This window comes from Gekko japonicus, unplaced genomic scaffold (genome assembly GCF_001447785.1).
Source record: "Gekko japonicus isolate JY-2015 unplaced genomic scaffold, Gekko_japonicus_V1.1 scaffold681, whole genome shotgun sequence".
Taxonomy (NCBI): Eukaryota; Metazoa; Chordata; class Lepidosauria; order Squamata; family Gekkonidae; genus Gekko; species Gekko japonicus.
The window spans coordinates 567,442-580,487 of NW_015165254.1; the positions used below are offsets into that span (position 1 = coordinate 567,442).

A 13,046-nucleotide genomic window follows, 5' to 3' on the forward strand; every position below is an offset into this window, starting at 1 on the left:
GGCAACCACTGCTGTGGCTGGGAGAACCCTATGGCTCCACACTTGGCAAGTTGACTTGCAGTCTAAATCCATCGTGGTGGCTTACCCATTTCAAGGTGACAGATTGTTCAATGAGTATCTTGACAAAATCTTAATAGAGACTAAAGATAAGAAGAAGGGGATGCCCAAGATGCTCAGACGCTCTGACAGACTTTTCAACAACCAGCCCCTTTGCTCACAACATTCCCTGCCCAGGTTTCATCAGAAGGCAAAAAGAACAAATTGGGGAACTTCCAGACAGCCCTTTTGAAGAGGATCCTTTGGGGGTAGATTTAACAAGCAGTCCACCTACAGAGGTGAACAACCAGTGAGAGGGAGCAAGCCCAAAGCATGACTACTCCCCTGTTCTGGTGTGTGTGGGGGGTCACCTCAGTCACTTTCAAGAGACGTGGATCACCTCTCAGGCAGATGCCTGGGCAATAGAGATAGTGTCCAGGGATACACTATCGAATTCTGCAAAACCTCACTGGAAAGATTTTTACCTTCTCCAGTCCACAGAAGTCCAACAAAACATCAAATAACAATAGAGGCTGTAATGATTCCTTGTTTATGGGTGTGTGTCTTTTCAAAAGTTTGGTTGCATGTGATAGTCTAGAGTGCTTGAAGAGGCAAGTGTGGTGTGATTGGTGAGCCTCCCCATCCCCCCCTGTTGCCCCAGTTCCTCTGGGTGGGATGCGCTGTATGGGTTTAGGCTCCCCTTCTCCTGCTGCTCGCATGCTGGCCGACCCTGGGAGTGCCTTTGTGAATCGGGGGGACTTCCTTTTTCTTTCTTGTGCTAGTCCTATCATGTTCTTGTCAGTTGGGTCCTTAAAGGTGCCCTTTCCTGTCGGTTTGGGGTCCTTGTCGAGGGGACATCTCTACCTCCAAGGTGTATATTCATGAGGAGCCTTTGAGTTTGAGTCCGGGATCACTGGCACAAGGTTGACATCTGGACACCACCTTCAACCAACATTACAAATTTAATACTTATGATTCAGCAGATGCCGCCTTTGACCGCAGAGTCCTGCAACACATTATGGACAACTAGACAATGACCCGCTTTTTTCAGAGGATATTGCTTTGGGAAATCCCCTCACTAGGAGAATGGGCCGTCGGTCATGTACTATGAAAGGACTTTCTCTTCTGAGGAAAGGAGGACATCCTGCCCCTCCCAGAGTCATCATCAGAGTCAAAGTCAGAGTTCTTAATATCTGTTCTTCATTATTTCACTTTTTTACTGAATTTCTCATTGTTGTCTATTTGATACTCCTAGTTGTTGTTTATGTAAGATAAGAGTTACCTAGTTTACTGCTATTTGGAGCTCCCTGAACTGAGGATTGGGTGACTCCCGTGTTACAGGAAGAGGAAGAAAAATTAGGTTCTGCCTCCCTAATAGGATGGTGGGAATCACCCACAAGATGTCCTCCTTTCTTTTCCTTTCACACTACGTGACCATTGGACTGTTCTAAATCTGGGGGACTGAATTCTAGATTTGATGGGTTATGGATGATTGATATGTCTATGCAGATCTCTAATCCTGGAACACAAAAATGCTAATATGATACTTTACATGCTCTTTGTTTGAACTGCAGAGCTAGAAAGTAGTACCAATGCTGAGCTGTAGGTCAATACATTTTTAAAGTTTGTACACCATATCTTTTAACCAGACACTCTGCTACTCATGTTTACTCTAACTTAGCTCTAACTCCTGCTGTCCTTCTGCCAGGTGTATGTTTTTGTCTCTTGATATCTGTTTGATTTGAAGAAAGAACTCTGTTTGCTTTCCACCTCACTTGAGAACTGGTTTACCACAGTGATTTAAGAGATGATATATGACAGGGAATGTCCCCTGTTTAAAATATCTGGTTACCTTTGAGCAACAAACTTTGACTCATAGTTGAGAATGAGGCTTACAAATCCTTGTGCACTCCCTCCTCCCCTCATGTGTGCCACAGGAAGTTGAAGACTTTGATTAACAACAAACTTTATTTTGAAACCATGTCTGCACTACCCATGGCTTGTTCGTTGCCCACAAATAATGACTGAACTTTGTGAAAGCAGAAAGTCCAGTTCCTAAGCTCCATGTGAGGCAAAGGAGGTAGAAAGCACACAAACGTGGGACTTAGTCACACAATGACAGACTGTTGTTTGTAAGGATGGTTAGTGCAGCCACTGTATAAACAAAAAGTCTAGTGGGACTGTAGACTAATCAATTTATGATGGCACAAACCTTTATTGACAGGGCCCATTTTGTGAGGTGATGAAATTCATGATCAATCGTGATGGATGGAAAATTATAATAAGCTTGTTTAAAAATGGTAGCCCTCTCTTTAAAATGTTGCATCTATTTATTTTCTTCATTAAAGGGTGCTCTTTGAAGGCTTGTTCGTTGCCCACAAATAATGACTGAACTTTGTGAAAGCAGAAAGTCCAGTTCCTAAGCTCCATGTGAGGCAAAGGAGGTAGAAAGCACACAAACGTGGGACTTAGTCACACAATGACAGACTGTTGTTTGTAAGGATGGTTAGTGCAGCCACTGTATAAACAAAAAGGAGTCTAGTGGGACTGTAGACTAATCAATTTATCATGGCACAAACTTTTATTGACAGGGCCCATTTTGTGAGGTGATGAAATTCATGATCCATCGTGATGGATGGAAAATTATAATAAGCTTGTTTAAAAATGGTACCCCTCTCTTTAACATGTTGTGTCTATTTTCTTCATTAAAGGGTGCTCTTTGAAGTTTCAATTTGTTTGAGTTATAGAAGCATAGTCAACCCTGTTTTTCAGAGATGAGAGGCCAAGAATAAGGTTTAGGATTGTGCAAGAATATGTTAGTGGTAGAATACTGCAGCTAAATGTTGCCTTAGGTTTTGCAATCTCTATCACATCCCTAATTAATTTCACTTTTGTGTGTGTGTTAATTGCCATCAAGTTGCTTCTGATATGACAATCCTATGAATTAATGGTGACCTCCAAAATGTACTGTTGTTACAGCCACACTCAGGTCTTTTGCATACTGAAGGCCATGGTTTCCTTTATAGAGTCAATTCCCTTATAGAGTCAATTTCACTTATATCATTCAACAAATGGAATGGGGGGAGGGGACTTGATATTTATATTACATGTATATTTGGTAACAAATGCAAACACTGTAGTGAACAGAGTCTGTGCCAATGCACTGTACTGCTGAATGTTCAAGGTTTCCAGACTTCTGTGCACTTACAGAAAGCTTCCTGTACTTGCTTCATTTTGAAGATTTGTTTTGATCTGTTTTGCAATATTTACACAGTGGTCTGTGGTTAAGACCTGTTGTGTTAGCTGAGCACTGGAACAATCTTTGCTGTACTATTTGTCATGTGGTGATTTATCCTTGCATTAAAACTCTACTTATTTCATTGACTTTCATAAAAGGAGCTATAAAAAAGATGTTGGAGTCCAGTGCCTCAATCCTAAATATGCAGTATATTTTCATTGTAAGGTTATATTGGTGCAGCAGACAGTGATTTCTCTCTTTTAGTTGTCCATGTATATTTTATTTATATGTCATTGTACTATAAACTTTATTTCCTCACCATTGTATTTTTGTTGTTTTCTGACATATTAAAGCATGGCTGATAAAATTTAAAGTGTTGTTTTAAAATAATGGGATGAAATGGGGCTTATTTTATTTTGAGGGGGAATCAAGTTTATAATGTCCTAAATTTAACTGATTTTTTGTTTTGAAGATTATGTAAGCTGAATTGTCTTTTTTTGTTAAATCTGGTCATAAGCATCTGCCATTCTCTAGCAGATTGTAAGTGTTAAACTGGATGGAAGAGAGAGAATTTGTATAGTACAGTAACCCTTCCTAAAATGCAGGAGATACCTTCTGGGACAACAGGGCCTTATGTGAAATAGCACTATAGGTGTTAACTACAGTTCCGTTCTAATGGAGGTATATTCGCAGCATCTCCATATCTTGTGTATGAGTGACATATCAGGGTTGCTTGTTAGGCTTCTGTGCTGGAGTCACCTGGGATGTGTCTGTGGGTGGCCTTCTGCATCAAAGCTTGTGTCTGGGAGAGCTGTGGTGGCCTTCTGCATTGGTTCCAGTTACCCCTATTCCTCAGTTCTATTCTTCAGGTCCTTTTGAGACCTCTGATATGGGTGGGAGGTGGCTAACTCAATCCCATGGGTGGAGTGGATGGTATTTGGGAGCTCTGTTCAGGATAGTTTCGGAGGGTAGCCATAATGGGCTGCACTAGAACAGCTAGATACAAGTCCAGGAGCACCTTAGAGATCAACAAGACTTTCGGGGTACCCTCTTTCAAGAGTTAAAACTCCCTTCATCAGATACCAGGATGCTGATGGCTTTTCCAGGCTGTAGATGGATTTTCACTCTCAGGTCGTGGAATGTCTCTCCTCTCCATCAGCAGCACTGACTGTCAATGGAAACCATCAGAAGAGGGCTGCAAAGTATTGTAAAATTAGTTGCTGTAGATTTCCCGGGTTGTGTGGCCGTGGTCTTGGTATTGTAGAACTTGACGTTTTGCCAGTAACTGTGACTGGCATCCTCAGAAGTATAACACAGAAAGATGGAGTACTCTCTGTGTCAAGGTGAGAAGAAAATGGTAGGCAAAACATCAGGTTCTACAAGACCAAGGCCACACAACCCGGAAAATGTACAGAAACTAATGAACTCCGGCAGTGAAAGCCTTCAACAACATATTGTGAAATTATCTGTTTTGTTTAAATGTGCAGAAGGCCTTATGCAGTTTTGAGACTTGCATGCTGTTTTACACTGTGGAGTGTTTTTTCTCTTCTACAGAATGACAGGAAGAGAGTTCTTCACTCGGTTTCCAAGCCTTTATCCGTTCTTGCTGAATCAGTTGGAAGTGGTAGCTAGCACAGTGGACAGGTAAGCAAGATATGTTGGTACTCTCTGAACATTTGGAGTTGAGGATATAAGAGTAGACAATGGTTGCCTATGACTTTAAAGCAATATGTTCTTTTCCAGTTGCCTCTGAACGTTTGAACATAAAAAATATGAAATTCTAAATTTGGAATTTGTTCTGAACTACTGGTGTGCTTTATCAGCACTTTGGGGTTTCATTGTTAATACAGCCAAAAGTAAATTAGACATTATAAACACCCTTCAGATCATATGTATCAGTGTGACGTGGCTACTTACTAGCCATTCTTTAGTTGGATGTAACATTTTGTGCACAGATTTTGCATGATGTTGACCTGTCTTTTCAAAGAAATGTTTCCTTCTTGTGTTGTTTCTGTTTTTGGAGCAAATAAGTACATAAAATTCAGAATTAATACTATGATCTGTAATAATTGTCAATAGAACTATGGAATATAGCAGATCAGTTCTTTGTTCATCAGCTTTGTGCCCCTTTTCATAATGAAAATTATTAAAGGCTGATAGTGAGTTACTTTTTTGTATAAAGAAAAAATGACTTTTTAAATAGAATAACAAATACTTATCTGACTTGTGAGATTCTTTTTCAAAACGAAAAAAAATGCATGAAAAAGATGTATACAAGCATTTTTTAGTATGTGGTGTTCTTTATTATGTAGTAGCAGGTTTAGGCAGATTTTTTGTGATGCTTCTAACAAACCTCTCAATTTTTTCTAATGCAGTGAAAGTGGTAAATTAAAGCTCCATCCAAGTTTGTTCCTTTTGCTTTTGATCTTGGGCAAACTGTATCCTTCACCAATGGATGGTGCTTACTCCGCCCTCAGCATGGCACCCTTCATCCCATTTATTTTGAAGTAAGTTCATATTTATTTATTTATTTATTTATTACTTCAATGTTTATCCCACCCTCTCTGCCAAGGCAGGCTCAGGGCGGCTTACATTAAAAGGTTAAAAATATATTAAAACACAAGTACTTATATAGTACAACCTCATAAAATACAAAACATACTGGATCCTAGTGCAAAATAGAGTGCTGGTTGGCGGTAGCATCCCGGTGGCCATGATAAGATATTCCAGAGAATGGCCCTCGTAAGTATCCAGCATAGCTATTGGTGTTAGCAGAAGGGCCTTAACAATTCAGTATGGTTAGTGTTGTTAGTGTTGTTAGTGGCGGCTCCTAATCGAAGGCCTGGTGGAAGAGCTCCCTTTTACAGGCCCTGTAGAACTGGAATGAAACATAATTTTGTATTGCTTTGCATAATTCTTTTAGAGAGAAAAAAAATCAAAATTTTGTTGCAAGGTTTTAGTCTGGTTATATGTACAAATCTTTCTCAGTTTTTCCTATAAGAAAGGAAATGGATTAACATACAGTGTGGCAAACACATATGTGGCACATTTCCCTTTGATACAGGATAGTGGGAATCTTGCATTTGGTTCTGGATTGAGCCAAAATGTTTGTTTAATTTTCTTTATTATTTCATGTATTGTACTTTAGACCCTTGGTTTTCTGTAAAAGCAGAGCATTTCCATTGCATACATGTTAGAAATTGCTCACTTTGGGTTGTACTTGGCCTGTTAAAATAATGGTAAACATGTACAAAAATAATGTGCAATTGTTTGTTGTTCTGAGGAGATGAGGTTAGTATTCATTGTTGCTTTCAAGTAACTAGTGTGTGTTCAGCTTTGTAGGTCTCTTAATAGTTTACCAGATTAGAAACATTCTAATTAGGTTTCAGATTCTTTCAGTTCAGCTGAGGTGGAATTTTCCAGTTAAGTGGGAGTTGAGTTGAAGTTGGCTTCACTGTACTTAAATAAATTACACAATGTGAGTCAGATTAAACCCTTACAATTACAAGAACAAATATCAATCCCCTATGTGGAAAGCACACTTATTTCTCCTTGTTAAATGGGTAGCCTCTTATCAACCATCCACTCTGCTATTAAAAGCATAGCTTATCCTAGTCTTTCAGCTGGAAAACAACGTAGTCAAATTGTTCTGATGTAATACCAGACCATAGTTCAGCATTGTGGGATTGAACTGCAGGTTCATGTGCTATAACACCTTTTACATGGCTCTGTCTTCAGATACCGCTAAGGGGCGTTTGTGTGTGTGTGTGTGTAGTGCTGTCATGTCGCTTCCGACTTATGGTGACCCTATGAATTCATGTCCTCTAAAACATCCTCTCGTTAACAGCCTGCTCAGTTCTTGCAAATAAAAAAGGCCAATGCTATGCTGGGGATTATTAGGAAGGGTATTGAAAACAGATCAGCCAATATCATAATGCCCCTGTATAAATCAATGGTGCCCGCTAAGGGGTGTGTGTGTGTGTGTGTGTGTGTGTGTGTGTGTGTGTGTGTGCGTGTGTGTGTAGTGCTGTCATGTTGCTTCCGACTTATGGTGACCCTATGAATTCATGTCCTCTAAAACATCCTATCGTTAACAGCCTGCTCAGTTCTTGCAAATAAAAAAGGCCAATGCTATGCTGGGGATTATTAGGAAGGGTATTGAAAACAGATCAGCCAATATCATAATGCCCCTGTATAAATCAATGGTGCGACCTCATTTGGAATACTGTGTACAGTTCTGGTCACCACACCTTAAAAAGGATATTATAGCTTTGGAAAAAGTGCAGAAAAGGGCAACTAGAATGATAAAAGGGTTGGAACACTTTCCCTATGAAGAAAGGTTAAAGCGCTTGGGGCTTTTTAGCTTGGAGAAATGACGGCTGAGGGGTGACATGATCGAGGTTTATAAGATTATGCATGGGATAGAGCAGGTTGAGAAAGAGGTACTTTTCTCCCTTTTTCACAATACAAGACGTCATGTGGGCACTCAATGAAATTGCTGAGCAGTCGGGTTAGAACAGATAAAAGGAAGTACTTCACCCAAAGAGTGATTAACACATGGAATTCACTGCCACAGGAGGTGGTGGCGGCTACAAGCATGGACGGCTTCAAGAGGGAATTCGATAAGCATATGGAGCAGAGGTCCATCGGTGGCTATTAGCCACAAGGTATAGATAGGGACTCTGGGGCAAGTGATGCTCTGTCTTCTTGGTGCTTGGGGGGGGGTCAACAGTGGGAGGGCTTGTAGTGTCCTGGCCCCACTGCTGGACCTCCTGATGGCACCTGGTATTTTTGGGCACTGTGTGACAGAGTGTTGGACTGGATGGGCTGTTGGCCTGATCCAACATTGCCTTCTCTTATGTTCTTAAAGAAATGACTTTCCTTTGACTTTTTAAAAAAGCTCCAGCTGTTAAGGAGTGTTGAGAGGTTTATTCTTGAAACTTATACAAAAACTATTCACGTATAAATAGCCCTTTGGGTGTGACTGGTCTAATATTTAACCAACAGTATTAAATAACATGATGTCATGCCTCAAACATTGTTTTTATCTTGAAATTAATAACTCTGCCAATATTGCTAGAAATACAAATATGAGTAATAACGTCTTTTGCTTCTGGTGCTGTAATTTGATTGACTATCTGTTGGCAAAGCCAAAGCCATATCTTACCCTGAGAGGTGTTCAAATTCTAGCCCTTGAGCTAGTCTTTATTTGTTGTCCAGAATTAGAATCCGTTCCTCCTGAAAGAATTTTTTAATAAGTAAAGCAAATAATACTTTCCTGGTATTAACACTGCCATCCTGAGCAGAGTTACATCATTGTAAGTATATTGAAGTCACTGGGCATTGTTGTTGTTGTTGTTAGTCATTCAGTCATATTCGACTCTTGGCGATTCTGTGGGCCAGCTCTCTCCATGTTTTCCGATCTTGTACTGTTTCTTTGAGTTGTTCCATGCTCAGGCTGGTGTCGACTTTTATGGTGTCAGGCCACTGTATTCTTTGGCGGTCCAGTTTCCTTTTGCTGCTAACCAATCCAAGCATAATTGATTTTTCTAGTAAATTCTTCTAGATGACATGGCCAAAATAAGTCAGTCGCAGTTTTGTGATTTTTCCTTCCAATGGAATGTCTGGTTTTATGTGCTCCAGTACTTATTTGTTTGTCACCTTTGCTGTCCAAGGAATGTGCAGGAGCCTTCTCCAGCACCGCAGCTTAAATGAGTCGATTTTCCTCCTTGTCTTTCTTCTTCATAGTTCAACTTTCACAACCTTAGGTTGCTTTGGGGAACACAATAGCACAGACTAATCTGCATTTGGTTGCTAGGCTGATGTCCTTGCTCTTCCATATTCGATTCATGCTCATCATTGCTGTGCGACCCAGTGTGATTTGACGTTTTATTTCTGGACTGTGTTCGCCATTTTGATTGATCTGTGATCCTAAGAAAGTGAATTCTTCCACACATTCGATCTCTTCATCGTCAACTGTTATTTTGACATTTCTATTCTTCTCGGTGGTCATGAACTTGCTTTTTTGATGTTCAGGAAGAGGCCAAACTTCTCACTTTCTTCTTTGATTTTATTGATCAGGTATTCCAGGCCTTCTTTCGTATCCAAGAGGAGGGTTGTGTCATCGCCACTGGGTATAAAAGGGTATAATTATGCTGAGGATGGCACTGAAAATTACTTAACATTACTTCTGTAATAATTTGATTCCCTCAGATGTGTGTGTGTGTGTGTGTATTCTGTATGTCGGTGCTCTATTTAGTTTTGCTGAATTTTTTACAGAGGCCTTTTGTTGGTCTTCATTTGAAAATTAATGAACTGTTCTCCCTCTGCCGTGCCAGTTCTTTACTTTATTCCTCCTATGGTTTTTTTATTAACAAGGAAATAAGGTTACTGTGCTTACTAACGTTACAAAACAACCCCTTATATTTTCAGTTCCAATTACAGTTTTGGCATTGGAGAATCCAGTGGGTGCTCACCATACTTCACAGCTGCACCTGTGTAAAGGGGGCAGCTCATTCTAGCTAAAAAGCAGTAAGATGTATTGGCTTCTGGGTGTGATCTCATGATCCTTCTAGAGAGGTGGTGGTATTCCAAGGCACATTGAAGAGATGTTTCTATTGATAAGGCATTTACATTAAGTGACCTGTAATTCTAATTTTGGTATTACACTCTATAAAAAAGTGTATAAACTTTATTTTTTAATGTTGTGACCCACCTGGGGCCTTTGGAAAAGCTAAAACCAACTGCTCTTATGAATTTCTAAGTCATTAATATTGTGGTGCAATCATTTTTAAGATTTCCCCAAATCTTATTGTGGAGGTGGCATGTTTGCTTTAAAATGTCTTTGTTTATCCACAGTGCTTTCTTGGTGTTAGCAAAAAGTATGCATGTATGAGTCAATCGCAGGGCTGTGATGTCGCAACGTGAACTTAATTGACAATGCATTTTAATGAGAACTGAGGACATGTAAATCCCAATGATTTAACTTTAGAACTTTCATAGGCATAATGATACGTTCCATACATCAGCTCAGTTTTGAAATTTGGATAAATGTCAAAAACAATTTGCTGTGTGGAGAACCTAACTTTAACCCTGTTAATACCTTTAGGCCCCTCTCATCCGCATATGGGCTTAACCATGTGGGTTTAACCATGGTGACAGAGGCCACAGATTACTGCCCTTGCATGTAGATATTTTAGTGAACTGTAAGTTCTACTGTTTGACTTTTGGTTGTCTTATCTATTTAACATCATGCTGTCAAACTAGTAAAGTAAGAGGGCATAATGGGAAGGAAAAGATGGTGGAAATGGAATGTATCTATTAAAAAGAGAACAAGGCTAACTTTGCAGTAATTGGAAGGAGTACCTTGTTATGTCAGGGATTCTTAAATGTAAAAATGTATATGTTGATATGTGTATTTTTTCTTTTAAAAAGGCATAGGATTGAAGTAATAACCAGGTGACTCAGCATTTTGTTTATGTCACAGTTAGACATTAGTCAGCATTGTAACTTGAGTAAGAAAAAGACAACTGACTGCAAAGGTGCATGTATTTTGTTCAATGTCCACAACCACTGTTTTGCAGGGTTTTTAATGAGTTAGTACATTTCTTCATGATTCCATTTGGTGACACCAAGGTCATGTCTATCAAGCATTTGTTTTGTTTTTTGTTTTGCTTAAGATTAGTTTCAAATTGGCAGGAGGATTCATTATTTGGAGCACTATTTGCTAAATAGAAGAATAAAAGAAGAAGCTATATGGCTAGAACAAATTTGCTAAACAAAGCTAGCTGAAGTCTTTGTGAGTATGGAGAAATTGCCAGTGTAAAATACAATAAACATGTATTTTAAATATACACTGCCAGTATAATTGATTATGACTGTAATATATGATGGGAAAATACTTCTCTAGAGCATTTAGTCTTGTTGAGATAATTTTACTTTAAAATGTTATGCCCAAGAGGGCAAAGAAGTATCTCTACTTTCTGTTTGTTTAATAAAGGACCACTTCAAATAACAGTCAAATTTTTATCCATTGCAAAAACTACACTTTACATGCTGCTCTTGAGTGGGGAGGAAAATATGTGCTTTTCAGTGTGATCGCTTTGGAAATAGACATTTACTTTGCCATTTTGTAGGGGGAGTAGGCATAGGGTTAAGTTACAGATAAACCAGATTTTCTGAAGGAAAGGTCTTGCTTCAATATTTTTCCCTTACTGGAATTTCACACATACCTGGAGTTGGATGGAGGTACTTCCCACCATTTGAGAATCTAGGCCCTTAGATATATTCAAGTAAAAATATTTCATCTCCCTACATATTGGATACTTATTCTGTATCCCTAAAGCTGTACTTCACTAGTCTGATATGAGAGTTGAGTAGACCCCAAAGCAGGTTGTAAAATTTTTAAAAACTTGGGAGTTTCATTGAACATGATACTAGCTGCAAAGAAAGAAAAACATGTGCTTCATTAAGTATTTCCCTTTTGGCAGTATAGGAATACAACATCTGCAAAGACCCCAGGGAGAAAATATAAGAAAAGGAAGGAAATAGAATTTTGTTACTTTTAACCCTATATGCAGTTTCAGTTCCCTTTCAGTACCTTTAGGGGGAAATGATCCCCAAACCTCCAGTTCATACAGTGGCATTTCCAAATATTAAAAGTTGGGGCTTGGGGGGTGAGGATAGATATAAACCTTCAGAGGGAAATTGACCCAATAAAGCTGAAAAATACATGGAGCACGAGGCTGCAGAATACTGAAAACACAGCTTATCGGTTCCCACACCACTTGATTCTTCTTCTTAAGGGATACAAAATGCAAGTCTTATGCATTTTCCAGTTTCTTGAGAATTTTATACATTGAAGAAAAAATGGGCAGCAGCTGGTAAAAAGGTGTAGCAGGTGGTAATCCTCAAAAAGGGGGACAGAGCCGTTCCCTATTACTGATGTCCATTGTGAAGCAGCATTGGCAACAGCAGGCAGCGGTGAGAGCATGGCTGCAGACTGTGTTGAGTAGGCCACTGCTTGCCATTCAGCATTTGTGTGCCTGCAGGTATAGATATTATTTCCCCCTATCCCCAATGCTGTTACAAATGCCCACTACTTAAAGCATAGGGCCTTTTTATCCTTTACTGTACTGTACTACCTGCCACATGACCTTATTAGCCATTGTTGGTAAATATTGATTGGATTAATGTTTTTTTTAAATGAACTATAAGCATAACCTTATAATAACTGCATCAATGCAGGGCAACTATTGCCATCTCTTCTTTGATAGTTTAGGCATGTCCCAACTCATTAGGAATATCACCTCCACCATCTAATTGGTTCTTAGCGGACTAACTAACATTAGCATGCATAAACAAACTGAAGTGATTGAGCTGGCAGATTCCAACACCTAGCCACTGCAATCTGTGTTGGTGACATTGGCATTGCTTCACGTTAATGCTGTTGGAACATTGTTTTCTTCTATAGTAGTGCCATCTTTCTAGGTCCTACTGTGCCTTTTCTTCCAGCACAGCTTTCTCTGTTTTCTAGCAAGAGCACATTAATAATTGATGGGCTCTTTTTGTAGCAGGGACTCCTTTGCATATTAGGCCACACACCCCCATGTAGCCAATCCTCTAAGAGCTTACAGAGCTCTTCTTACAGGAGCTACTGTAAGCTCTTGGAGGATTGGCCACATTAGGGGTGTGTCGCTTAATATGCAAATGAGTACCTGCTACAAAAAGAGCCCATTGTCCATTATTCTTCATTCATTGTTTTTGTTGGTAG

General features: G+C 39.5%; 1 protein-coding gene across 1 annotated transcript in view; it reads left to right on the forward strand.

Moving 5' to 3' along the window:
* Nucleotides 1-13,046, forward strand: part of THADA (thyroid adenoma associated) — a 204,203-nt gene that overhangs the window by 86,502 nt on the left and 104,655 nt on the right. Inside the window, exons 26-27 of the mRNA XM_015410158.1 lie at nucleotides 4,829-4,918; nucleotides 5,650-5,781. Coding sequence (XP_015265644.1) covers nucleotides 4,829-4,918; nucleotides 5,650-5,781 — 222 coding nt within the window. The remainder of the gene's footprint in view (nucleotides 1-4,828; nucleotides 4,919-5,649; nucleotides 5,782-13,046) is intronic.